This window comes from Pomacea canaliculata, linkage group LG6, assembly GCF_003073045.1.
Source record: "Pomacea canaliculata isolate SZHN2017 linkage group LG6, ASM307304v1, whole genome shotgun sequence".
Taxonomy (NCBI): domain Eukaryota; kingdom Metazoa; phylum Mollusca; class Gastropoda; order Architaenioglossa; family Ampullariidae; genus Pomacea; species Pomacea canaliculata.
The window spans coordinates 30,024,213-30,049,144 of NC_037595.1; the positions used below are offsets into that span (position 1 = coordinate 30,024,213).

The window sequence follows — 24,932 nt, forward strand, 5'->3', positions numbered from 1 at the left end:
GCTTGCAAGTAAAAGGACATCGGCGGCAGCAAACCACCCGTCAGCCAGTCAAAAAGCACCCAGCACTTCATCATGCACGAGGAAATGAGAGGCGATCAGTCCCCGGGCAACAATGGAGGGGCGAGAGGAGGACTATGGCCGCCGACACCACAGACACCAGGGATGCATGCGACCACATCTGTTAATCGCCCGCCGCCCGCCGGGTGTCTAATGCACCACTAAACACCACAGTTTGTACACAAACAGGCACAACAAATGTGTTTCAAACTAATTTGAAAAACCAACTCTGAAATTCAATCACAGGAGAGCATAGGATTCCTTCTCTCGCTCCCTGCATCCTCATCTACACTATTATATCTTATTTCCTCCACAAATTTTTGTACATAACGATATTTACCCTTTAATATATACCTACATATCAGTGCGATTTACAGATGTCAGATGAATGTGAGACATTATTAACCAGAATTCCAGATAGACAATGGAATACCGAAAGTAGAAGAACCGTAAAATACTGTCGAACTCTTAAGAGCCAAGCCAAACCAAAATAAAATCATTGAACCACAACATATAAACAACAAACAACTCTTTGGTTCATTTAGGCCTGTAGAGGACTTGTTTCACAATGTTACACAACGTTTACTGAAAATCCTTCCTGGTGCTTGGTAACGATGGCGATTTTCTGGAATACAGTGCGTTCCCGGGAGGTCCAGTAGGCCAGACAGATTCCTTTTAGAAGCATATCTATCACTTTGCCGGCTCTATGATAATACGAAAATATCCACATATTTTTATCTTTTAAAATTGCTGCCTTTTGGAACAATCAACCGTTATGTCTGCTAAGAGATTGTCTACAACTTATTGCCTTGATGTGACCTTTCAACCCCAGACATCATTCTTTAAATGAGACGGACTGTAGATTCCTCAAATAGAAGAGCTCCATCACTTGAGTCAGGTTCACTCACTAACTACATTAAAGTCAGAAGCAATATTTTCCTATGTCTAAAGACTAGTCTTATCGTCGCAAACGTTAGATGAAACATCGGCACAGTTGTGGTTTATGAAAACTGGGAGAGATGTTATCTGCTCAAGCTTCATGTTTCACTTGTCTCTGACAACACATTTGATGGACACGATGGAGGAGACGAGTTTACACCAACCTTTCTCGTCAGCAAATCTGTTAAACTTGTTTTGTGCGAAAACAAAAATTATCTGAAATTCGTACCAACATTGGCCGTTGTTCTTGGCTGAACACAGGACAAGGAGAATCATCGAAAATAGTCATGCGAAAAAGAAAATAAGACGATAAAAATATTCCCCTGAGACATTCAGGTGCAACGATAGAGAATAAAATTGTTTCCAAGCAGTCCGGACTTACTGAAAGAACCATAAACCATAAAATCATAAACCCTGTTATTACCATTTTTTTATATTTGTGAGGATGGGAAAGTGAACTGAGAGAAGTTTCATTTCTCCACTGAGAATGTCTGGTGTTCCGGGTAGAAAGGTTCACGTACCGAGATGTTTATGCTCTGTTTTTTCTACTAACTTTTTATAGCAAGGGTTGCCATACTTTGATCTTTACACTGAGCATCCTTGATAGTTTGAGGAAATGCTCTACAGTCTCTTGTTCAGGCACCCATCCCACAATCCCGATCCTTTGCCGCTTTCCCACCTGGAATATTTCGCTGCGCGGCAAGGACCAGGTGAGAAATACCTGCGGAATGTGGATTTCTTGGTTTCAGAGGCGGGTAGACCGATACCTGTCTTCTACTAATGCCGATGATAAGTCCCTTGGAGCCGCAGGTTAGTTGAGTGTGAGTCTGTGGAGGATGTTTTCACACGGGTGTGAAGTTAAACTGAGAGATGCTGGCTGAGCCTCACCCTCACCCAGACTCTTGGAAGAAAATTTTTGGGTGTTTGTTTAAGAGGGAAGGCGGTTATCGGAAACTGTATAAAGCAATTTGCTAAATTTAGCTCTCGGCATCTTTAGTCTGTCTGCAGCGGAAGCATGCACACGGGGCTTCAAAATAAAGTCGTCGGCGACTGATTGATGTTGGAGTGTTGATGACGGGGATGGTGTGGTCCTCGCAGTTTAGCACAAAACTTTAAACTTGAGTTCGCTACTTACAGAAAACTTGGTTAATACATGGCTTCAGCGTTTACACGTGTCAATCTATTACTTGTCTGTCAGCCAAGACACGTTTACAGTTGAATGTCGGACAAGGTTTCAGTGTACACGTGTTTAAGTCACGTGATCAGTTCTGTAGGTTTGCTCGGATTCTACATTCGTTCTCTCTCCTGCCTTCGTGTCACGTGATCACATCAGCCTCCCAGGCATTTTCACACACCATGTCCGCCATAATGACCTCATCCCTCTCCACTGGCTTCTCTCAGGTGGATCTCCGAGTGGCATGTCACGTGACCAACTTCCGACCTTCTCTTTCTCCCTCCCCTCCATCCCGCGTGTGGTTTCTCTCCCCGCCCTCCCCGACTGTGACCGATCTGAGACGTGTTTGTGTTGCACACAAGCAAACTTGTTTTCTGGAAGCGATGGGAAAGATGAATAAACATCAGAGACAGGAGGCTGCGTGTGGAGGGGGAGGAAAATGGGCGAATAATTGGACGACATCTCACCCGGCGCCTGAGAACGACAGATTATTCTCTTTATCAGCGCGTGCAACAGCGGCATGTTCACCTGACGATACGTGCACGCGATTCTGCAGTTACAAAAAGCAAGAAATATGTAAATAGGAAAGAAACAGAACAAAGAAGTCTTCTTAAAGACACAAAAATGAAAGTCTAAGGAATGGTAGAGACAGTAAGTGCTATTGCATTAAAATACTATACGTGACAGTAGATGACAAAAAGGAAAGAAAAATGAAAGTATAGTTTAGTACCAACACTCTCTGTGACAAGGAGTGAATGCTTCTCAAAGAATCTACTCGTTGACCTAGGGATCGGTGAGCGCTCTTCACCAAGGTAGTCGCCTGTTGGTGTCCTCCATCGGAAGTCAATCATTGAGTAATATTTTGACATTATACCAGTTACCGTTAGTTTTAGACATCGAAATATTAGATGACAATAACGAAAATCAGACCCTTATGCATCGAAGTCAAAGGTCATTCATTTTCTCGAGTTTCATACTCGAACTCCTTGAAGTGTGCAGTACTTCGTGTAAAGCAGACCTTAACTTGTCTGTTCGCCCATCTGTCTGTTGCCTAGTTCTAGCATCATGATCTGTTACAGTCCTACTTTTGAACTCCCCCCTTACCCCCTTGCTTGATAATGTTTTAGTCTCCATTGAATCCGTCCCTGTATCAATTTAACTCTTTACCTGTCGAAACTCTCGAAACAGGCCACAACATCGTTCCACATCGTCCTTCAGATTGGAAACACTGAGTGAACAGATACAAGTCTACACCAACCTATGAAGGCAATTTTCGGTTTTCAAGATGTCTTGCAAGGCACTGAATGTGAAACATTTTTCAGGGGAATGGGTTCTTCTCGCAGGTCTACGCTTACCACAACATATAACACATTCCTCCCATCCTCACATTTCACATGCTGGTGTGAGGGAGTTCCTCTGCACATGCGCAGTTTTTGTCCACTGGCTTCTCCTGTGTCAGATAAAAATGTTCTGCATAATTTCCTATCTTACCAAAGCCATTTTTGTTTTTGTTTTTATTTGTTTTAGGAGTTGAGGCATGGTGAGGTTATTTTTGTGGCTATGTGTGTGCGTTGGTTGGGGAAGATTGTTAGAAAGCGAAGTGGTTCACTGGTGCAGCGGTAAGTCACGTGCTGCACGAGATAGTCACTATGGTCAGGTTCGGGTGGACTTTCTGGGTGTGGCGGGTGTCTTCACACCTTGACTAGGTCCCTGCGATACAATGAGCGTATCTAAACAGGGTGAAAAACAATTCTATCGGCCTCATGGTGTTGTGTTTGTAATTTTTAATGCTCTCATTTACGACAATTAAAATGTTTGCTGATTAGTATATGTGTAGCTCATTGAAGTTCGAATGTCTCGCGGTTTCAAAATGTTTTGACATGATAATAATGTCAGTCCTCTTCTGACAAGCTGTGGTGACCTGTCAGTACTCCCACAAAATGTCAGCCTGCAGTTATGTGAACAAATCTGTGTCAGTGGAGGGTCCTGTACAGAATGTACAATGGTCGACTTTCTTCCTTTGCCTTTTGACACACTTCGTGCACGATGCTGGACGACTGACCATCAAAGGGAGGAAACCACCGTTTAACGCTAGGTTTATGACAGACCTTGTTACTGCCCCTACTGCTTCCAGCCTGCAATCGTCTTGTAAAAAAGTTTAGTTTATTAGTTTCATACTACATTCATTGTCTTCGAACCATCTTCATTAGGATATTACATCCTTTCTATACTTACTACGAAAATTCTCCTTTAGTTTGGTCATTGTTTCTATCTACCTAACAGTTAGTCGTCGGTTTTCTTTCCTCGCTCTTTTTGTCTTCTCTCTATAAATCTTCAATTGTTTATTTGTCGTCTTATGAGCAGAACTCTTCACACATCTCTCTGCATCTCTGACAATCTTCCATTTGCGTGTTTTTTGTTTTTTTTTCCTTTCTCAACCCTTCCCTCTCACCTCAACTCTCGCCTCTTCTCTCTCTCTTTCTCGTTGTCTCTCGTCCTCTTGCTGTCTCCCTTTCTGTATTCTAATATATGGATATCGATGACCATGGTTGTTTCCCTTTCTCCAAGTCGCATTAAGTAGAAATAAATGAGGCGCATATTTACTCCGTGTCTTTTGATCTTAGCTTTATTGAGTCATTTTAATTTTGAATTTTTATTTTCGGGTTAATAAAATCTCTTTTGCTCAACAGTTTTTAGTAAACGTTTCTATCTTTCCTTCCTTTCTCTTTGCTTCCTCAGAGATGAAATCTGTATTTTCCTTAACCTGTTGTTGGTCAGTGTAATCGCGATATATCCATGTGTTGTTCGGCCTGTGTTTCTGTGTAGTTTATGTGTTGATGTGTCTGTAACTGGTGATGCCGCACATCTCTGTCATGTTCCTCTTGTGTGTGTGACCCTACAGTAGAGGTCAGGGACATAATAAGAGGTTAAGGTCACATGATCACACATGTGATGAAAGATATCAACACACCCAGCTCCACACATATGTGTAATAGTCAAGATTATTTTGACCTCTATAAAGGTTAAAAAATTTGTGATATTTGTGGCAGCAAAAGCTACTTGTGAATGTTGTTCACAGTGTGATGAGAGGTGCTGCTGACGTGTGCTGTTCACTGTTTAACAACAGGAATCGTGTTTCAGCAACGGCTCGTTGTTATTCTCATTATATTTTCATTATTACTGCTCCTGATAATCATTGTTTAAGCAGCTGATGAGGCATCATCAATCAGAACATGTCTTTACGAACAGTTGCGTTGCTGGAGATGAGGAAGGAGAAGGTGTTCCTGTTCTGAATGTGTAATGATACAGAAGAAGGGAGGAAAGCAAGCGTGCATGTCACTGTCATAGTGTCATGTGAGGTGTCAGTACACACGTGCGTCACGTGCATGGTCACTCACTCAGTTTTAACTCACTCTCAATCACTTGGTACTCATTTACACTCTCACTCATTCCCTTTTACTTACTATTGAAGTGAATTTGGAAAAGAAAGACACTAAGAAGTTGATAATTCCATCTTTATTTGTAATCAACATCAAGATCAAACAAACAATCGAGGCACATAAAGCATCGATGAGTGAAATGTTTTCTAGCCAAGTTTGCAAACTTCCAGCAATGTGTCCATCGGGTTCTACCCTCAAGGTATTGCTGGCGAAGACAGACATACGAACAGTGAGCGATCTCTTGCCGAGGTTCAGGGTTCAAAGTTCGTAACAATAAAACTATCGGCAGTTTCCTGTTTGACTTTCATTACTTCTCGCATCTTGTACTCCTCAAATAAATCTCCACATCACCTCATCTTGTAAAATTGGCGATTCTGCGATATTTTTAATGAGATATTTAATCTAGAGCTGAGCAAAACATACACACCGTATACTATGCAGGGGTGGAAGAAATATAAAAACTGAGAGAATTAGACTTCATAAAAGGTAATTAAAGTTAATTATCATTCGCCCTGTAATTTATAAATATGATGAACTTGCAGTGGCTTGCCAAGGGATTACAAATAATACGAAAATAATCGCACTGGTCCCTGAGACATAATGCGAGCTCCGAAAGGAAAAGAAATAAATACCGAAATCACATTACAATCACGAGAGAAGAAAATTCTCCTTCCGTCGTCCGTCCGTCGTCCGTCCGTCTTGATGACTAATTGTACAGGATTGGCAACGATATGGGTGATGAATATATTATCGGCATAGACAGCAGAACTACTGACTGTAGACTGAGCATTTATTATCTTCCACATCCCTTGATGCACTGTAACATAACATCGGTGAAACAAGTGGGATTCCGTTCACGTGAAACAAAAACAAACTACAAGGCACAAGAGTTACCATGCAGTTGTACCCTGACTGAGACACGGTACAGGGAAGAAGTACAAGAAAGTGGTACACAAGAGAAAACAGGGCAAACAAAGCAAAATTAACCCTGGGTGTCATGTGACATAAAACTTACACACAAAACATAAAGCCCTGATGTAGTATTGCCGTACGATGTACTTCTAGGTGCATGGCGATGTTTTCAGTCTTCTTTCGTTTACAAAAAAATAAACCTCTTTTGTCAAAACAGGAACTGTACGTGATCTGTACGTGACCTGTACGTGAACTGTTACGTGATCTTTACGTGAACTGTACGTGAGCTGTACGTCAACTTTACGTGAACTGTACGTGACCTGTACGTCAAATTTACGTGAACTGTACGTGAGCTGTACGTCAACTTTACGTGAACTGTACGTGAGCTGTACTTGTAAACTGTACGTGACATTATTCAGGCTCAGAGTAGAGGTATAAAGCATAGTGAGCGGTATGAGCAAATAACGGAATGTACACTGCTGACAGTCTGCTTGCACAACAAGCTAATAACTGATCTCACTGACAACTTCACTTTTTCTGTGAAGAAAACACCAAAACTTCGCGCCACATAAGCGAATAGTGTAAAACTCTGTAGCGGTCATTACATAGATCGGCTGATTATACATAGACATCATAAAACAATCATCATCATCATCATCATCATCATCATCATCATCATCATCATCATCATCATCATCTTCTTCTTCTTCTTCTTTCTTCTTCTTCTTTGATCGCTTGTTTTTGTTTTTTTTGTTTTTTTTGTTTGTTTTTTTTTTGTCTTCTCCCGCTTTATTCACAGAGATATAGGGGAGAACACAAGAATATATATTTTGTTTTAAAATCAACGTTGCATCCTCATCCATCTCAAACCTGACGTTAAATCTTGTATTTCATGGAGGCACCCTACCAGTCCTACCAGTTGGTGTTTTCTTCTCACATTTTTCGAGAAAACTCGTCCGCTCTCTTTCTCGTTTTCCGTGTGCTTAATTATTTGACCTCGTGTCAAGAACAATCAACGTGCACATCAGACGACGGTTCTCGGTTCCTTCATGTTAATCCTCCCGTGATACGCGATGACCCCGAACTGCGGCAAGGCGCCGTTGGCAGAATGCACGAGGCACTGTTTACACACCCCCTGCACACCGCTGCTGACGCCGTCCTGGTGAAGAAGCCCGCAGCCTGCTGTCATCCTGCAGTGTCTGCGAGTGGCGAGGGTTGGTGCCGCTTGGCGCATGCGTGGTGGCCACAGTCTCACTCGTCACGCCATCGTGCACGCACGGGTCAACGGCTCCACCTACATTAGCATGCTGCTTGTGCTGCGCGTCGCTGGCGAACACCGGTGCGTCGTCGCACGGCCCCCGCTGCGATGCGCTTGCAGCAGCAACACTGCACTGCCGCGACTTGTCCGCCAGGCACGTGCGTCGACATGCCAGAATGTTCGGACACAGAGGGCTTGTGACGAGCTGACTCCCCGCCGGCCCCACCCCCTCCTGGGAGGAGGATGAAGGGGGTGACTCCTTGCGCGAGACGTCCTGAGGTTGAGAGAATCCTTCCGCCCGCAGCCCGCATCTGTCGCGCGTGCTGACCCCGTGACCTGCGGGTGGCCGCGGATGTTCCTGGCGAGGAAGCAGTGGCGCTGCTGTTGGTGGAAGTTGTTGTCGCCGTGGCCGGCCTGTCTGTACGTCGTGTTGCTGCCCAGGCGCGGCCGGCTGCTCTCGCGACGCGGACGGCGGAGCGGCCCAAAGATGGTCTGGCGGAAGGCGGTGCGGTAGCGGCGCGACATCAGGTTGTACAGGATGGGGTTGACTGTGGAGCTGACAAAGTACAGGACGCCTGCAACAATGTACAATAAAAACTAATGTCCTAAGCTTTTTGAAGTTCGACACTTAGAAAGTCGTCGTCGTCGTCATCGTCGTCATCACCATAAACATCAAGTCAGCTCACTGTGATAGAATGAATGAGAGAAGAATAAATATGTGTTCATGTGTCTGTGGAGAAAATTTATTCGTCAGTGTATGTGTTGAGTTTGTGTGCATGTTTCTGTATGTGGGTATGGGAGTGTTTACGTGTGCATAGAGATATTCAAGTTTCCGTAAAGGGATGCACGAGTAATAACCGGGTAGAGAGACAGAACGATCAGAGAAACAGAAGGACAAACAGACAAAGAAAAACCAAGCAACAACTAATTTCATTAGACGCGCCATTTTATGTGAAGATGCATCCAATATGGCAGGAACCAATGCCAAATCACATTTCCTTTCAAAACAGATTTACAACAAAGTATTTTTAAGCGGCCCACTCCACGTGCTTCAGCAGACAACATCCATGTCGACCCTCATCTCCTGTAGGCCCTCGTATGAAAGCTCGGCCTTGTTCTCAGTGATGAGCATAATAGACTGCTTGTCAGGTCCAACTCCACGATTCATTACGAAATTCTTTCAGACAAAGGAAACATTAAGTCGATTGAAATAATTGTTTACTGGGGAATCCCTAAGTCTCTGTACCTGAACAAGAAGTATGGAGATTAGACATGTCTTGTTGATAAGGCTATGAGGCACCTCGTGTGTGCGTGTGTGTGTGTGTTTGTGTTGACTTTATTGTAATGTAACTTGCAGGCAGTAGGTCTAAGGAACTCCTAACCCAAAACAACATGCAATGTGCAGACCCCCGGAGAAACTGCGGATTGGCTTTTGTTTGTACAAGAGCCTTTCCTTGTCACGGTGTGTGGTTCCTCCCCCTGTTCTTCCAGCAGCAACATTGTTTACACACTTCGAGAAAGATGCCGGCATCTGAGGGTCCCTCTCTCACTCACACAAAGACTAAATCATTTTTTGTTTGTTTGTTTGTTTGTTTGTTTGTTTGTTTGTTTGTTTGTTTGTTTTTGCTACTTTCTTTACACCAATATCTGTGGCTGTATAACAGTGAACCAGTCCAGCTCTGTGACAGGTGCTAAGACCAGAAAAATAAAGGTGTGTGGCATGAGAGATTTACACCTGTAACTTTCCCGGTTTCTTGAAATGCCACAGTGTATTACGGTCTAGATATGGCTGACTAGCGGCGGTGTGATTGCCTTTGCGTTCAGAAACAACTGCGTACCCGAGGAGTGACCCTGTGTTTGATAAATTGCAGTACATGAATGGGAAAGTGTGTAGTTTTTACAGGGCAGGGAATTTATCTCAGTAGACCTATTTGTCTGGAATCGCCACCCATCCTACAGAGTCTGGGTGAAAAGTGTGGTCTCTAACACTTCACACCCCACACCACCGAAACCAATGTTAGTGGACGACCTTTACCAGATACATGGTTACCTGACAGGTGACTGTGTGTTTGGGACATACCAACAGCTGGTTACCTGAGATGTAGAAGATGTGTGACTGCACTGCCAGCAGCTCCGGCGTCCAGGAAGTGACGTAGAGCACCATCAGCCTCTGTGTGTGGAATGGCGCCCAACAGATGATGAAGGCCACGGTCACAGCCACTGGAACAAACACCAGACCACGTGGTACTCAGCACAGAGCATCTTTTACACAGCAACAAACTCCCTGTATACAGTATTAAGTACTTACTACACAGCATTACACACCACAGCATTAAGCACCTACTACACAGGATGACAGGAACGAAGCACATACGTCACTCAGAAACTCAAATTTAAAGGCTCCTCGTTTAAAAGATGTTGTTTCTCTAGCAGCCTGTATCAAATCTGTAGATTTCTTCCTTTGAAAGATTTATTTGTCTATAACATTTACCAAAATTGTCCCACGTCTTCACTTGCAAGGTTGGCTGCTCTGATGGCTTGTACCCAATCATTGTTGTATCCCTGCAGTCAGTGTCTGTAGGACGCGAGCACGACCATCGAGAAAGCCCAGAAAAGTTACATCTTGCCTTGAAAAGCTTTCTCCCTCAGCAAACCCTCCACGTGAAAGCATCAACGTCTGACCACATTTTTACTCGTCAACAAACGTTTTGCTCGACAGCCCTCGGATCTGAAGAAACTTGCAGCTGCGTCCATTTTTCCCTCCATCAACTTCCTCGACTTGCAATAATATTTTTTGGCACACAGATGGGTTTAAACGCATACAAATCCTTCAACATACATCCCAAAATTATTTGTCAAAAGATCGTGTTGCTCTTCAATTTTTATGTAAATGTGTTCTCCTGTGACAAGAACTTGGGGGAAAGGAGATGAGATAGTTTGGATGAGAATAAAAACCGAGGAGGGAACGTGAAAAATGTGTGGTGACGTCACGTGTGTACACTGGGTGCAGCGCGAGGCGGTTCATAAACTCGTACAGACAGCACATCAAGATTAATGTCAACTTAGTTCCTGGTGGGAACCTTATCATCCACTGCAGGCGACTCCTCACAACTTCTCAAGGCAAACCTTATCGCTCTCGTCTAGATGAGCACACAATCTGTTTGAGGGCGAGTGGCGATAGAAACTTTGATACACTTATTTGAACGATAGCAAAACATCCATCTCCTCTCTCTGCTCCTCTAGAGGACCATAACTGTGAGCTGTGCTCAGTGCTCGTGTTGTCCTCTCCACTTGGAGGTGAGCTGCTCGTCTGCTTTTCTTATTTAAGTGTAAATAAGTTGTGTAAATATAAACACATAAAGGAGAGTCAACAGTTAGAGAAACAAACAGACAAACAGACAAGCTTGAGAATATTCAGTGGTTCACGAAATGTCTTCGTTCTATTCTTCTTTTCACTAAAAGTCCTTAGTTTCTCGATCTTCTCGATGTAGCCATTGTTGTACATCCTCCACTGAACACCGTTGTTCATATCCTGTGATGTATTTTGTATTCAGAATTTCTACTAGTCAGGTTTGATTTCTCTTCCTCTTCTTTTGTTTGCTTCTTCCTCTCTCTCTTGTTCTATCCGCGGCTGTCTTCCAGTGCAGTGAGCACCGATGCAAGTGAAAGAAGCTCGGTTCACCTATCAACCTCTGTGTGTGGAAAGTCATTTCCTGTGCTCTGTGAAATAAATATCCGCAGAAAAGATCTCTCTTTCTTTTTATTTGGCGCTCACTTATCGTCACAATATGAGTCAATATTTTCCCTTTAAAAGGCGAACAAGAATCAGTCAGCAGTGTGTTTTTAGAGAAACTCTTAGAGAAATAGAATGAGAAGGAGAGAGGACGGGTAAAGAAGAGAAAGGGAGCAAACGAAGGAAGAGCTGCATGAAGAGATGCGGGTGAAGAGGGTAAGAGAGTGGTTCATGCTGTCTACAGTAGCTAAAGCCCATATAGCACTTCCTTCAGCCAGCTTCTGGTCCTAATTGCTGACAGTGTTAATACCAGAATCCATCATTCTAATTCCTACCCTCGCCTCTCATCTTACCCACACTAACCTGTCTGACAAAGAACTGTTGTAGTCTGGAATCCTGAAAGCCAACTCCTTGGTAAGAGCCACTAATAATGCTTTTGGGACACAGTGATCCCCTGGGATTTAATGAAACTTTAAACACAGCCATCAACATGATGACAGCCACCCCAAAGTGCCAGCGACTCTGACGATGATGGGATGTCTGGAGAACATGGTCGGGTACTTTCACACAAATAACACCAGAACATCAAACGCTACATCTGAGGGTTGTTTGTGTGAATATTATTGTCAGTTGTCAGACAGATGGAAGACTGGATGGACAGAAGGTGTGTGTGGAAGAGAAGCAGGTGTGAGAGATTTCTATTTTTATTGCATGTTTTTTTTTTCTTCATTATCTAATATGAAGCGACGTGGAGACGGAGCTCATTTCCATTGTCTAGAGCTCAACCTCTGCTTTCATTTCCTTCCATAATCTACCCACCGCGGTAATATTTCTGCTACAACTGAAGACAGCATTATGGATGCATAGAAGGAGAAATGTGGAACTCTAGAATCGGTAAACAATGGGCAGCACTAAGCCCAAGCTCTGGTCTCTAATTTCCGCAGTCACTGCTGAATGCTATATACCCTGTCATCTGGTACTTCAGGGGTACCCGGCATACCCCGAGTCTGTCTTCTCCTGGTCTCCATCCTTCTTTCCATTGTCTCCAGAATTTTCAGCTTTTACCAATTTCTTTATTTTCTCTCTCTTGCTGGTGTTTCTGGGAGACCACCATGTTTAGAACTCTCTCACAAAGGTGTAAAAGCTGACCGACACTTTAATATACCACGGACTAGAAAGGTGAGTCAGGCCAGTCTTCACTTGCTTCATCTCTTCCTCGCGATGATGTTTATAAAAATCGTCGGTAACGATCCCCAGGTCCATGACGTCATCATTCTGCACGTGTCAACGATAAAGCCAATGGTGTCAATGGCGTCACTGTACGACCTCGGTTTGACCCCTCACCTCCCTTCCCCGAGGGCTGTGCTTTATAAGCGATTGTTTTTACAACCCGAAGTAATGATCGTAAACTTTTCTTCTGTTGATGTAAACAGTTTACCCTCCCACTCCCCTTTTCCGATAACCAGTGCAATAAAATGTTTCCTAATTTTAAACGAAAGAAGCTAAAAGAGGATTGCATGACTTGGCTTTCCATGCCTAGCCTTGACCTCATCACACTTGCACAAAGCAGGTGAGGCACTGGAGTCAAATTTGTTTTAAACTTGTATAACCCCACACGATTCCGGCCGCAGTTTGTTCCCAGAGCAAATATTTTTGTTTATCGCGGAGAAGATGTATTACGTGTGAAACACTTGCAGTCCGACTACAAACCTAAAAATATCTTGCACGACTGGCTAAACAAACACCCTCAAACATTCATCAACAGCGTAATCCATGCGTTTGTTTCCTTGATGGAAAGGTGGAGAAGTAAATGTTAAAAACGGTTTCAATAACAGCTTTTTCGCATTTTTACACCGGCTGTTTTCATTTGAAGCGCTCTCATATGTTGCTGACAACAGCCACGGAGGCGAATCTCTCCACGTGTCCGCGCAGGATGCCGGTATAAAAGCCAAGTGAGATTCCGGCGAAGTCTTGTTGGCTTTTTCTTGGATTCTGCTTGGGCTGAGTATTCAGAAACTCCGGCACTGTGCGTTTGTCTGTGTTTGTCTAGCGGACCTTTTGACAAATGTGTGGAGGCAGCGACCAGCAGATAGCGCAGGGAGGTATTGGCCATCGCTTTTACGCCCCTTCCTCCATCCCTCCTCCTCCTCCTCCTCCTACACCCCGACACTCCACTCTCGGTCAGGACCTTGGCATCAATCGGCAACAAGAGCAGAGACTGACCTCCCCTTCCTCCACTGTCGTCTTGCTTGCCTGCCAGCACCAGCCCCACACCAGACGCAAATTCGCTGATCGACCTCCATCGTTGTCCCTCTCCCACCCTCAGAAAGCCCCGAGACAGCCCGCCACAGGGCCACCCACTCTCCTTTCAAATCAGTTCAGGTCAGGGGAGAGTATAAACACAAAGCAAACCTCCCAGCACACAAGCAGCATCAGTCATTCTCTACTTTCTTGTTTCGATACTTTAATTCCATCGACAGGTCATAGCGACTCATCAATAAACCAAAACTGCTCCTTGACACTTTAAAAATACAAACAAGGTGCATCTGTTCCCTAAACACCATAACACAGACACCTAGACTGAGCTGAACGCTCCCATGTGTGACAGTGTTTCTATGTAAACATCCTGTAAACACTTTGCCAGACGTGGTCAAAACTTGGGTTCAACTTTATCTTGCTAAGTACGACCTTTATCTTAGAATAACAAAAAATCTCACGAAGACTACCAGAATCATCCGAGAACATTCAAAACATGATCAAACTGTAAAAGTACTTTTCTGAAAAATTCCACCTTTCCTAAATCTTCTCTTGGGCCAAATACTTGAGCAAACAGTCGCGAAGCCTGTCACTTGTCTCGTGCACATACCTGGACATGTACGTGTGTGTGTGCGCGCGCGTGCAAGGATTTTGTTTATATATGTTACTATGGCATACAGTCATACACTCCGCACATGACGATAACAGTTTATACGGAAACTTGCAAAATTCCCTTTAATTCAAATTACTGTTTTCTACATTTCTGTGCAACGGGCGTAAAAATTATTTTGCGAGTTAAACCGTTATAAGAACATCGATCGCAGGATTCTTTTGCGTAGGACGAGAATAAAAACTCTTAATAAATGAACAGGCGAGCTGGAAACTAGGGACAAAAATAAAGATGAGGGAAAAGTTAAAAATGAAAGGACAACAATTAACTCCTCAAAAAGCGATTCCTCAATTAGAAATCATAGTGGCATGCACATTAATAGCAAAATAATTTGTTTTCTTGTTCTGGCTTGTATTTTTGTTCATATTTGTGCCAGTATGTGTCCATGTGTGGATCCATATTTGTAAGTGTGTGCGCGCTAGTGTCCGTGCGATGTCTCTGCGAGTGTGACTGTGTGTCCATGTGTGTTTGTGTGTATGTGTGTATGTTTTTGTGTACACCTATGTGCTAAGTGCACGATGATATTCACTGGTGTGACCACCACACACACTCGCAATGTTTGACGTGCATCCCAACTGTCACAACGGTTTTTAGCTCAAACTGTATTTTCTGCTCTCGCCACGTTTCGCCAGCCATATGTTTCATTTGACCCTGTGCGCTGGGGCTGCGCAATCCAATCCGTCAGCAGCCTGCACGCCCCGCGCATGCGCATGGCTCCTGATGGCTGAGCGCTCACATCTGACGTCCACAGTTAGTTGTCGCCCCTTGCCTTCACCCCGCACAGGCAGTTACCTCCCTTGATGCTCTCACGTGCGACTTATTCAGAAACGATCTCAGTGTCGGTTTGTGATGCACGTGTGACTGCCAGGAGTCAGTTGTCTGATTAGCTTTTACTTACTGGTCCCACTGCGGTTACCATAGCAACAATGCTCAGTCTCATCTGTCGACAACGAATAGCTTCGCCATTCAGCAGACAATTAATCAGATTATAAAGTCATAGAGGATGTAAGTCCTTTCTGCTTTCTTTGATGTTTACAAGGCGATTTTCATTTTTACGCGATTTTCTGTTTGAAGATATGGACTAAGATCAAAGAGTCACAAAGTTAAAAATAGTATCACATGCCTTGATGCCCACCGCAACGCAAAGAATTACAAATCGTCTGTTGTCAAGAGATGTAACACTGATAGACAGAAAAATCTGGGCCTGGGAACTTAGACGGCTTGAGTGCAACGACTTATGGAAAGAAGACGAGAAATATTACCAGATAAATATCACCGGGAAGCAAAAAAACAAAAACAAAACCAAAAACAAAAAAAACCAAAAAAAAAAAAAAAAAAACAAAAACAAAAACAACCGAAAAACAAAAACAAAAAAACACAACAAACAAACAAACAAACAAAAATAAGCAAACAAACAAACATCTCTTGTTTCTTTTTGCATTGTCTCGTTATAGTGCTTTTAAGACTACAGTTCTTTTCTAATGAAAACCTCAATAATACAAAGGTCAGCACTGTACATGGATACATTTAACAGTCAACCTCTCGTCCAACGGGAAAGCCAGGACCATATGGTAATGAGTATAATGACAACATGTATATATTACAGTTGAGCCATCCCTCTCATTATGACAAATGGTTCCGTGAACTGGACAAAGTCCAGTGATTAAAAATAAATTTTTGCGTACGACTAGACTTTTTAGTTTATTTGTGACCAATACTTTCTTGTAACCTTTAGTCCTCCTTCAGCTTTTAATGAAAAGTCACGTGACGTGTGTTTATGCAGGCCGCCATTACATGGCCAGGCAAGGCCAACATTTATGGTCAAGCTGTGAACGCACTCAGAGTTGAGGTGTGGAAGTGGCCACTGGAGGTACAGAAACCACCAGCATCGCCATCATCCCGACAGCCAGCCCAGGCTCCTTCTCCAATAATCACGTGACAGTAAATCAGCGGCGTCGGCTCCATTCCTCGCTCCGGCAATTTGAGAATTTTTACGACATAACTGTTTTCGCTAAAGTTGTTTTCTCAAAATGCGAGTGTGGATGCTTGCAGGCAGCATACAGTTGTGCATAATAATAACTTCCTGCTCAAAGTGCTTCCCGCTGTCTTCTTCCTTGATTTATAGCATCTCGAGAATTCTCGCGACATTACTCGTCATCTTCTCGTCACAGATGAGCACCTATCAATAGTTTCTTGACTACCCGTGAACACTTCTTTTGCTACTGCATTTTTTTCTACATTCCTCTCCTACTCCACCGGAGAATGGATATGAGACTCAGAATCCAGGTTGACTTTCCTATGTCGCTTTTTTTTTTAATATTCCATGAAATCTTCACAGCACGCGCTTGACTGATGGATTGAAGGGAGAGCACGCGATGCAAAGTGTTTGCTGGAGGTGATCATGTGATTAGCTTGTATTTTATTGTGGAAATATCAGGGCAAGCCAGTCAACCCTGTAAACATGTGTGACACTCCGAGAAAATATGTCAGAGTGGCATCTATATCTCACAATTTGCAGGGTGTGTGACTGTATGTAAGAGTTTATATATATACACACACACAAGTTTCTCACGATTTAGTGTGTAAAAATTCATTAGTGTACGTGTGTGCATGCGTGCATAAGTACATGAGTGCTTATCATTAACTTTCATGATGTTTTTATAATTTGTTTACCCTCTGCGGCAGGAGTTTAAGCTTCCTGCAGCTTTTTCATTAAATTTTTGTGTGCTGCTGTGCTGGCTCCTAAAAAAGACCTGTGCACTCAGAAAATTTCCTGATTTCTTGAAAATGGGTATGTACGCATTTCTCCTCAACTGCAACTTCACAGATGAAAGCCAGTTCTTAATATCCTAGACGATTGCATCGACCGACAAGGCGCTGGCATGAGGAGGCGGAGGAGGATTGGCTATTAAAGAGACATGCATGGAAATTGAGGAAAACTAGGATCAGACAGGAGAGCAGAGGAGGGAGTGAGATTAAATGATGTCTGTTGTCCAGACTTTACAGAAAAATAAATGATTTTGATGTGAGTTTTATTGATAAGACATGGATGTAAGGAGTGCAGATGTTTTGACCAGCATGTCTCAGGAAGATGTTGGACCGTTGGTGTGGAAGGTGACATCCGGTAGTCTCCGCCATCTTAAGATGGATGGATGTGGTCTGTGCTAAAGTTCCATAGCGACTAAGAAGACTGATGAGTTGTTTGTGTCTGTGATGGTGTTGCTGGATTTGAGTGAACCTTCGACACTACAGACCACGATATCTTGCTGAAGACACTCAGTGAAATATTTGGTTTGGTGGTTCGGTGGTGCCACTGAGTGATAGTATGGGCTGGTTGTTTAAATAATTCTGTTTTTATTATTATAATATAAACTATTTTTAACTACGCTGTGAACCATTAGAAAATGGTCCTCCTCCTCCTCCTCATCATCATCATCATCACGAGTCTCTAGAAAAAGCACTGTGTGAAGTTTGTCTTCAAAGTAATTGTCTGTCCTTCTGTCTACAAAGAATCTCTAGAAGATGGAATGTCTTTGCGAAAGTCGATTTTCCTGCTCTTTTGAGTGTGTCTTGTGGATGTCGGCTCCTCTCTCCAGCGGAATACGTCTTACTGAGTAGACTACAACGACTCTCGACTCCCTCTCGAGAAGTAGCTCATGCTTGACAATGAATTCAGTCTGTTGGGAAATCAGCTTGTTTTTGTGTGGGACTACATCATCGCGGTGCCGACCCTCAGTCACGGAAACTGAGCTTTCTATCTCTCCGTGCCAACAACAAACAACGGTGTTGATGTTTTTGCACGATTACAGATGGGAAATCACTCTTTAGGTTCTAGTTTTTGTAATGTGTGATCAGGACAGGCTACTAGATACAGTCTACTGTACATAAATCCGCTAGAATAATATTTAAGTTGCTCGGCATTATCCCACCTTAACTAAAATAAGATTTAGAGCATTTTCCGTTGAAACTGTCATATAACAAAGGAAACAAATTATTCCCAGGATTGGTGTATGAGCACTGGCTTTGTCAAACTCTCCAGTATTATTCTGACACATGTAAACAGCAGTATAAGACACTTGTCAAGTGTGTTCCTGTTTATATTGAGTGGTGTGAGTGTGTATGAGTGCGTGAGTCGCCGCCATTACGAGTGATGGACGAAAGCTGTTTCCAGCAATGGTGAACTGGTCTCCGGGGCAGAGGCTCTTCAAGCGAACAGCCCGACATTTGTCATTCACGATCAAACTAATAAGAACACCTCTACATCTTCTTGCCCGCCTTTCCTGGGCCACTGAGAGGAAGAGAGAGAGAGACTGAGCGGTCAGCAGACAAGAAGAGTGACGGGGAGACTGCAAGGAGGAGGATATAGGCTAGGGAGGGAGCAGCTCCACATTTGTCTGTAACCAAAGACTAATCGGAACAATGCCATACTTTTCGTGAGCGAGTCTAGGTCGGGTGAGACAGCGAGGGAGCAGTTGTACGAGGGAGAGACACAGAGAGAGAGAAGGCAGATGGAGCAATTCCTGTGAATACCATCGCATTTATCAGTGACGACCAAACCAATGAAAATTGTCCTACATATCTTTCTTGCTGGTGTTTGTAGAGTGAGAAAGCGAGCGAAAGACAGACAGACCATGAGGCAGCCTCGTTCTCGTTGTAACTAACAGGACTATGGCTGGATATAGAAGGCATACTACACTGTTCTTCCATCTACTTTCCATACTCTCCTCTGTTCAGATGACACCAATGGATGGAAGGTTGGATGCGAGACAACACTCATCGCTTGGTGTGTGTGTGTTTGAGTGGCCTCATGCGCAATGGAGAAATAGTGACGTAGTGCACACGTATGGCTGACGTCACTAGAGTACTCACCAAGCATTCTGACGACGGCGCGGCGCGGCTGGTAAGGCAGGGCGGTGTGTTTGATGTTGGTGTGGCTGCTGTCATCTGACGAGCCTCTGGCGAGAGGCGAGCTCCGCAGGGCGATGCCAATCATGATGTAGAGGCAGATGATGAGCGTGACTGGGGCCAGGAAAAACAGGAAGGTCGAGATCTGAAGCATAATTTACAGGATGCACTTACAGGAGGCGGATCACTACACAAGCGGAATTGCAACAAAGTAAATAAATAATAATAAAAAAGAAAAAACTCCGATTCCAAGCCCTTGTCTTGGGAATAGACGATCCTTTATCTAAGACTTGCTCGGGTCGAGGAAACTCCCAGTGCCCACCCAGTGTGAACAGTTTGACCTGAGATGCCAAAGAAGATACAGGCATTGGAAAAAAGGTTTTCCCACGCGTCGCGCCACAGATACACTGAACTACTTTTGTTCACTGCCCTTGGAGACACCTGAGATTTTTGTGACACGTTTCTTTCAAACATTACAAAGCACAGGGACCAAATAAAAAAAAAGGTGTGATGATGCTAAGACACCGTTTGGCAATTACCGATGATTTGCATCCGTGTCCTGCTTCATGACAAGCACGTTTACAAGGGATGCAACTGCGAAAAACGAGTGTTACACAGTCATACAGAGCATCAAGACTTAGAGTTGCCACAAATAGATAACGAAAGAATACAAAATAAATAAATAAACAGGAAAGAAAAATATAAATCAGACTTTGAACTAATCAAGGTTATGCTCAGATAGCTGGCAATAAATAGTCCCTGTTCTCACAAGCGCATTTATCAAGATGTCTGAAAGCTAATGTGTTCATAACTGTTAATGTCTTTGTCCTCAGTCACTTGATAACAAAATGGTATTACAAGTGGGAAGGCGGGAAGAGGGCAACTCATCTTTGAAACACCTGTAGACTGTTGTAACCTCCAGACACATTAATCCAGCTTCAGTGAAGGGTGGACTGTAACATCACCACCTCACTCACAGACTTTCATCTGAAGGCTTCTGACAGTGACCTCACCTGACCTCTCTCTCTCTCTCGACATCAGACTCTCATCCACTTCCTCTGCCTCAGTTTCGAAAAAAAAAGTAATAAAACTACTGTCTGGCCTCTCTACCACCTCACCCCCCAAACTTGTTATTTCTTTTTTGTTTGTTCTTTTCTTTCCCCTTCTGTACCATTCTAGCTGCGTGTATCTTCTAGAGCTAGTTGACTGATTACAGCTCATTTATCTGCAACCCTGACATAAAATATCGACACAATACTGTTGAGTTTTGCTGTCAGCACCATGTTTTCTTTTGGCAACACTTGCCACCACAATTTCCATCTTTTGAGCTTTTTTCATCCGGAAAAAAGATAATACTTATTATTTTTATTTATATAATACTAACTTTCCTCTTGCTTTATTGTAACCTTTCATTGATACAGCTTATAACACAGCAGTGATTTCTTTCACTCATTTTTGTTGGCAAACATAACTGAGTATCTGTCTGTCCGCCCACCTGTCTTGTGAGTAAACAACGGTTTGACAGATCCACTCACCTGGAACATGAATGTCATTCGTCCCACCATCCACTTGGCGGGAATGGAGCAGACGAGCGAATCTTCCAGAGGTGCGGCGGTGGGCGGCCACAGCAGGGAGTGGTACAGTCGGGTGTGCACGGCGTAGGGCAGGGCGGCGAGGAGAGAGACGATCCAGATGGCGACGATGATCTTGACGGCACGTGACAACACCGCGATCTTGTGGGCCACCAGCGGCCTGCAACATCCACCCGCCCCGCCACGTCGTCACTTCTCAAAAGGCTTGCATGGGTACAAGAGATACAGCAACAGTATTTTAGGTCTATGATGATGATGATGATGATGATGATGATGATGATGATGAGCGCCAGCTTCAAATAAAATAACTGATCTGAGCTCATATGTCAAATAAGGCGTTAACAACTCAGCTAAATAAAAACATTAGTAGGATACTGAGCTTGCAGGAAATTTGACCAAGGAGACACACAATATTTATTGACGTGTTGTTGTTGTTGTTTTTAGCTTGGAGGAAACGTGGCCGAGTCTACCAAAAGCCCTCTCCATCTTTCTGTACATCTTTTTAAAGAGATTCAAAAATTCGTGTCCTTGGAGACCAGGAAGAGAAATAGCGGCCGTCAGAGGCACTTTTGAGTCAGTTCCGGAAAGAATTCTGGAACTTTTCTTTATTTAGCCACAATGAGAGGGCGTGGGTGGGGCATCCTCCACGTAAATATGGCAGAGTATTTCTCAAGAGAAATAACAAAAGAAAAATAGTTTTTCTCATTTGCTTTTACAGCTGCCCATGTTCGTGTTGTGGCATTTTGAACGACAGTGAGGAGAAGCAGTAAACAGGCGGTTGTCGTCCCTTGTTTTGTCACGGGCCAACCCCTCCTGCCCTCACCAGCACCCTCCTCCCTCACCAGGACCCTCCTCCCTCACCAGGACCCTCCTGCCCTCACCAGCACCCTCGCGAACTGTGACGTCACAAACGTACTTGCAGATGGCCAGGTAGCGCTCGACAGTGAAGGCTGTGATCGTCAGCACACTCGCGTATGACGTCAGCTCGAGGATCGTTTGTCGCAAGTAGCAGAAGGTTTCACCCAGCCGCCACGGGTACGCTTCCCAGATAGCATATAACTCGGGTGGCAGGCCTGGAACATACAGACAGGAACTTCATCACCTTATGGAACATGGAATGAGACGGGGAGGGACTGAGTCACTGACTCACGCACTCACATTTTCACACAGTTGCCAAACTTGTTTGCCATATCGGTAGCACTCCGTGAAAGTAAAAGGAAAAAGCTTTCTGTTCCTGTCATCGTGTTTCGGTTTTGATGATAATGCCATTATGAGCCTGCATGAGGGGGCATGGTGAGTTTGAGCAGTGTGTGACAGGCTGAGACATGTCTGTCCGTGTGCGAGGGCCTTAAGCCCACGTGCACTGGCCTCGCTCAGTCAGCTTCATCTGCCAATAGTAATTTAGGTCCAGCGACGTGTTCAGTGGGTGTGCAAGCAAGTGTGATGCAGCAAAGGAAGACGAGGTTAAATTAAAGGGAATAAAATACGAAATAAGGAGGAACCGTGCAGCTTACTTCCGCCTGAGTACAGCGCCCTTGGTTCATGGCCTTCGGTGACAAACTGGGGAATGAAAGTCAGGCTTTTAACCCAGAATAATTATGAACAGTTCTCCCGTCCCTGCAACTTTTCTTTTGTGTTGATATCGGTATGTATGTGTGTGGGGGCATGTATTATATTAAAGAGAGGAAAGCGCGACAGATTAAACTATCATGTAATATAATGAGTAAAAAAAAAAATTTCATCATGATGCATATTGTCACACACTACATAATACATCAATTATGACATTAAACATAAGCATACCTCACAATAAAAAGCCAGAAAGACCGGGTGCCAGTATGGGAGCCAGTAATATGAGGATCTTCACTCACAGACATGTCCTACCCGTGATGTGATTGTGTCTGGGGATTGCCCCGGAATGACAGAGTGCAGACAGCGTGTGCTCGCCTCCAGCAACTAAACCCTTTCTGTCTCTCATGTCGGTGATTCTTTAAAATCCTTCTCCCATCTCTCAATATATTACCTACCACCGAGACATGAGTAAGAGCCACAGGCTTCTTCCCACAAGCAGCAGACCAATCCTAACCTTTCAGTAGTTTCTAGAAGTGTCCCTCACGTAAGAGGACGGCCATGTTGTTTCCCCACGCACACAGTGATGAATCCGTGGATTTATGAGACAAGCTTCAGGGAATATATTTATGTGTACAGCGAGTTTTGAAGCTCGTTTCTTGTTTATTTTGTTTTTTATTTTGAGTATTTTTGTTTACCTACGATATTGACAATCTAATTCCAAGCCACCAATGAAACAGGAAGTCTCTAACTCATTTTCACCTTTACGTAAACAAACAAACACTTTCATAGTAAATACTGTAGGAAGAAAACTAGACAGAAGAGAGGAGGGGGACTTATCGACTCTCCCCTCCAGCTTTTCAAGCAGTGACGAGGTCAGCGAAGCAATTACGAGAACGAGAGAGCGTCAGCAGACGTGTGGCGTGGACGGACATGCACGTGATGTATGGCGCCGTTAAACGAGGCAAAACCCTCGGCTGCAGCATTTGTAGCTAAGAGCATCCCCCGGCCACAGAGCTAGAGGTGAACGCATCCCCCGACTGCAACAGACAAGCGGGAGGGACTGAGACTGAACACCCGCGTCAATATCAAGCGCTCGGTGAAACTGACAATTTGAAATTGACAAACTGAAACTGACTCCAGGTGACGTTCATCTCTTGATGCTTTAAGGTTACAGGTAAATGAAATGTCAGGGTTGAGAGGAACTAGTCTACTGCTGACAGTTTACTTGTACACGTCGAGTGGAAACACTGGCGGCTGGAGGAGAGTCAACTCTGACCTGTGAAGGAGTCAACTCTGACCTGTGAAGGAGTCAACTCTGACCTATGAAGGAGTCAACTCTGACCTGTGAAGGAGTCAACTCTGACCTGTGAAGGAGTCAACTCTGACCTATGAAGGAGTCAACTCTGACCTGTGAAGGAGTCAACTCTGACCTGTGAAGGAGTCAACTCTGACCTGTGAAGGAGTCAACTCTGACCTGTGAAGGAGTCAACTCTGACCTCTGAAGGAGTCAACTCTGACCTCTGAAGGAGTCAACTCTGACCTATGAAGGAGTCAACTCTGACCTGTGAAGGAGTCAACTCTGACCTCTGAAGGAGTCAACTCTGACCTGTGAAGGAGTCAACTCTGACCTGTGAAGACAACATGCGCCCAAGACGACACCAGGCTCCTACCGTAGTCTTTGTTGATGGTGGTGGTCTCAAGGAAACATCAAAGAAACAGTCAAGAGCATGTAACTCTAAGACACTTGACTTGTGTAATATTAGTCATGTCTGGTCTTCCTGTTATTTTCTGTAACCAAAAAACTAAGATGTGTTTTTGTGTCGTTCTTTCTGTATTACTGCAACGCTCCCTCTCTCTCTCCCCACGCTCTCTAATCGTCGATCTCTTTAACAGCCCTCTGAAAAAACACTTCAAAGGACTCAGAATAATGCCGCTCGTATTGTCTTCCATAAGCGTCTTCCGGAGGCAAAAAGCCGACTATGCAACATCTGAGCAAGCTCGACTGACTTCCAGTCCCAGTTGGCATTGATTCCATCGCCATCCTGTGCTACCCTTGTCTTCCCGGCCTCCCCCAGTGTATCAGGGTGAGCTACTGATGCCCTGCACCCTGAGTCGGTCTGTTGGTCTGCTTGTGTTGCCCTCCTCACTGTGCCACGTATTACACTGGGAAAAACTCGACAAACACTCGTTTTCCTTCTACTGTTTGTCTTCGAAACGTGTGTGAGCTCAGTTAGTTCATCAAGCAACAGTAAAGTGATTAACTACTTATACACAATAAACGGTTGTGAATGTTAGTTTTTCTGTTGACTTTTAGGTCCATATAATGCCAGGTAAACATTGCATCTACTTTACATCCGGAAAGTAAGTAAAGAGTAAACTAAATTACACGTGGTAGAGTATTGTAGCAATAAGTGTGACGACAGG

The 24,932-nt window shown here is 44.0% G+C and overlaps 1 protein-coding gene across 2 annotated transcripts in view; it reads right to left on the bottom strand.

Annotated features, from left to right (window-relative positions):
* Positions 1-5,677: 5,677 nt before the first annotated feature.
* The window catches only part of LOC112566814 (pyrokinin-1 receptor-like), a 46,014-nt gene continuing 26,759 nt past the window's right edge, over positions 5,678-24,932 (bottom strand). For both annotated transcript variants that reach the window (XM_025243190.1, XM_025243189.1), the window contains 5 exons: positions 21,853-22,009; positions 20,880-21,096; positions 19,309-19,489; positions 9,875-10,000; positions 5,678-8,355 (listed from right to left, as the gene is read on the bottom strand). In XM_025243190.1, the coding sequence (XP_025098975.1) occupies positions 7,817-8,355; positions 9,875-10,000; positions 19,309-19,489; positions 20,880-21,096; positions 21,853-22,009 (1,220 nt within the window). In that variant the 3' untranslated portion in view covers positions 5,678-7,816. The remainder of the gene's footprint in view (positions 8,356-9,874; positions 10,001-19,308; positions 19,490-20,879; positions 21,097-21,852; positions 22,010-24,932) is intronic.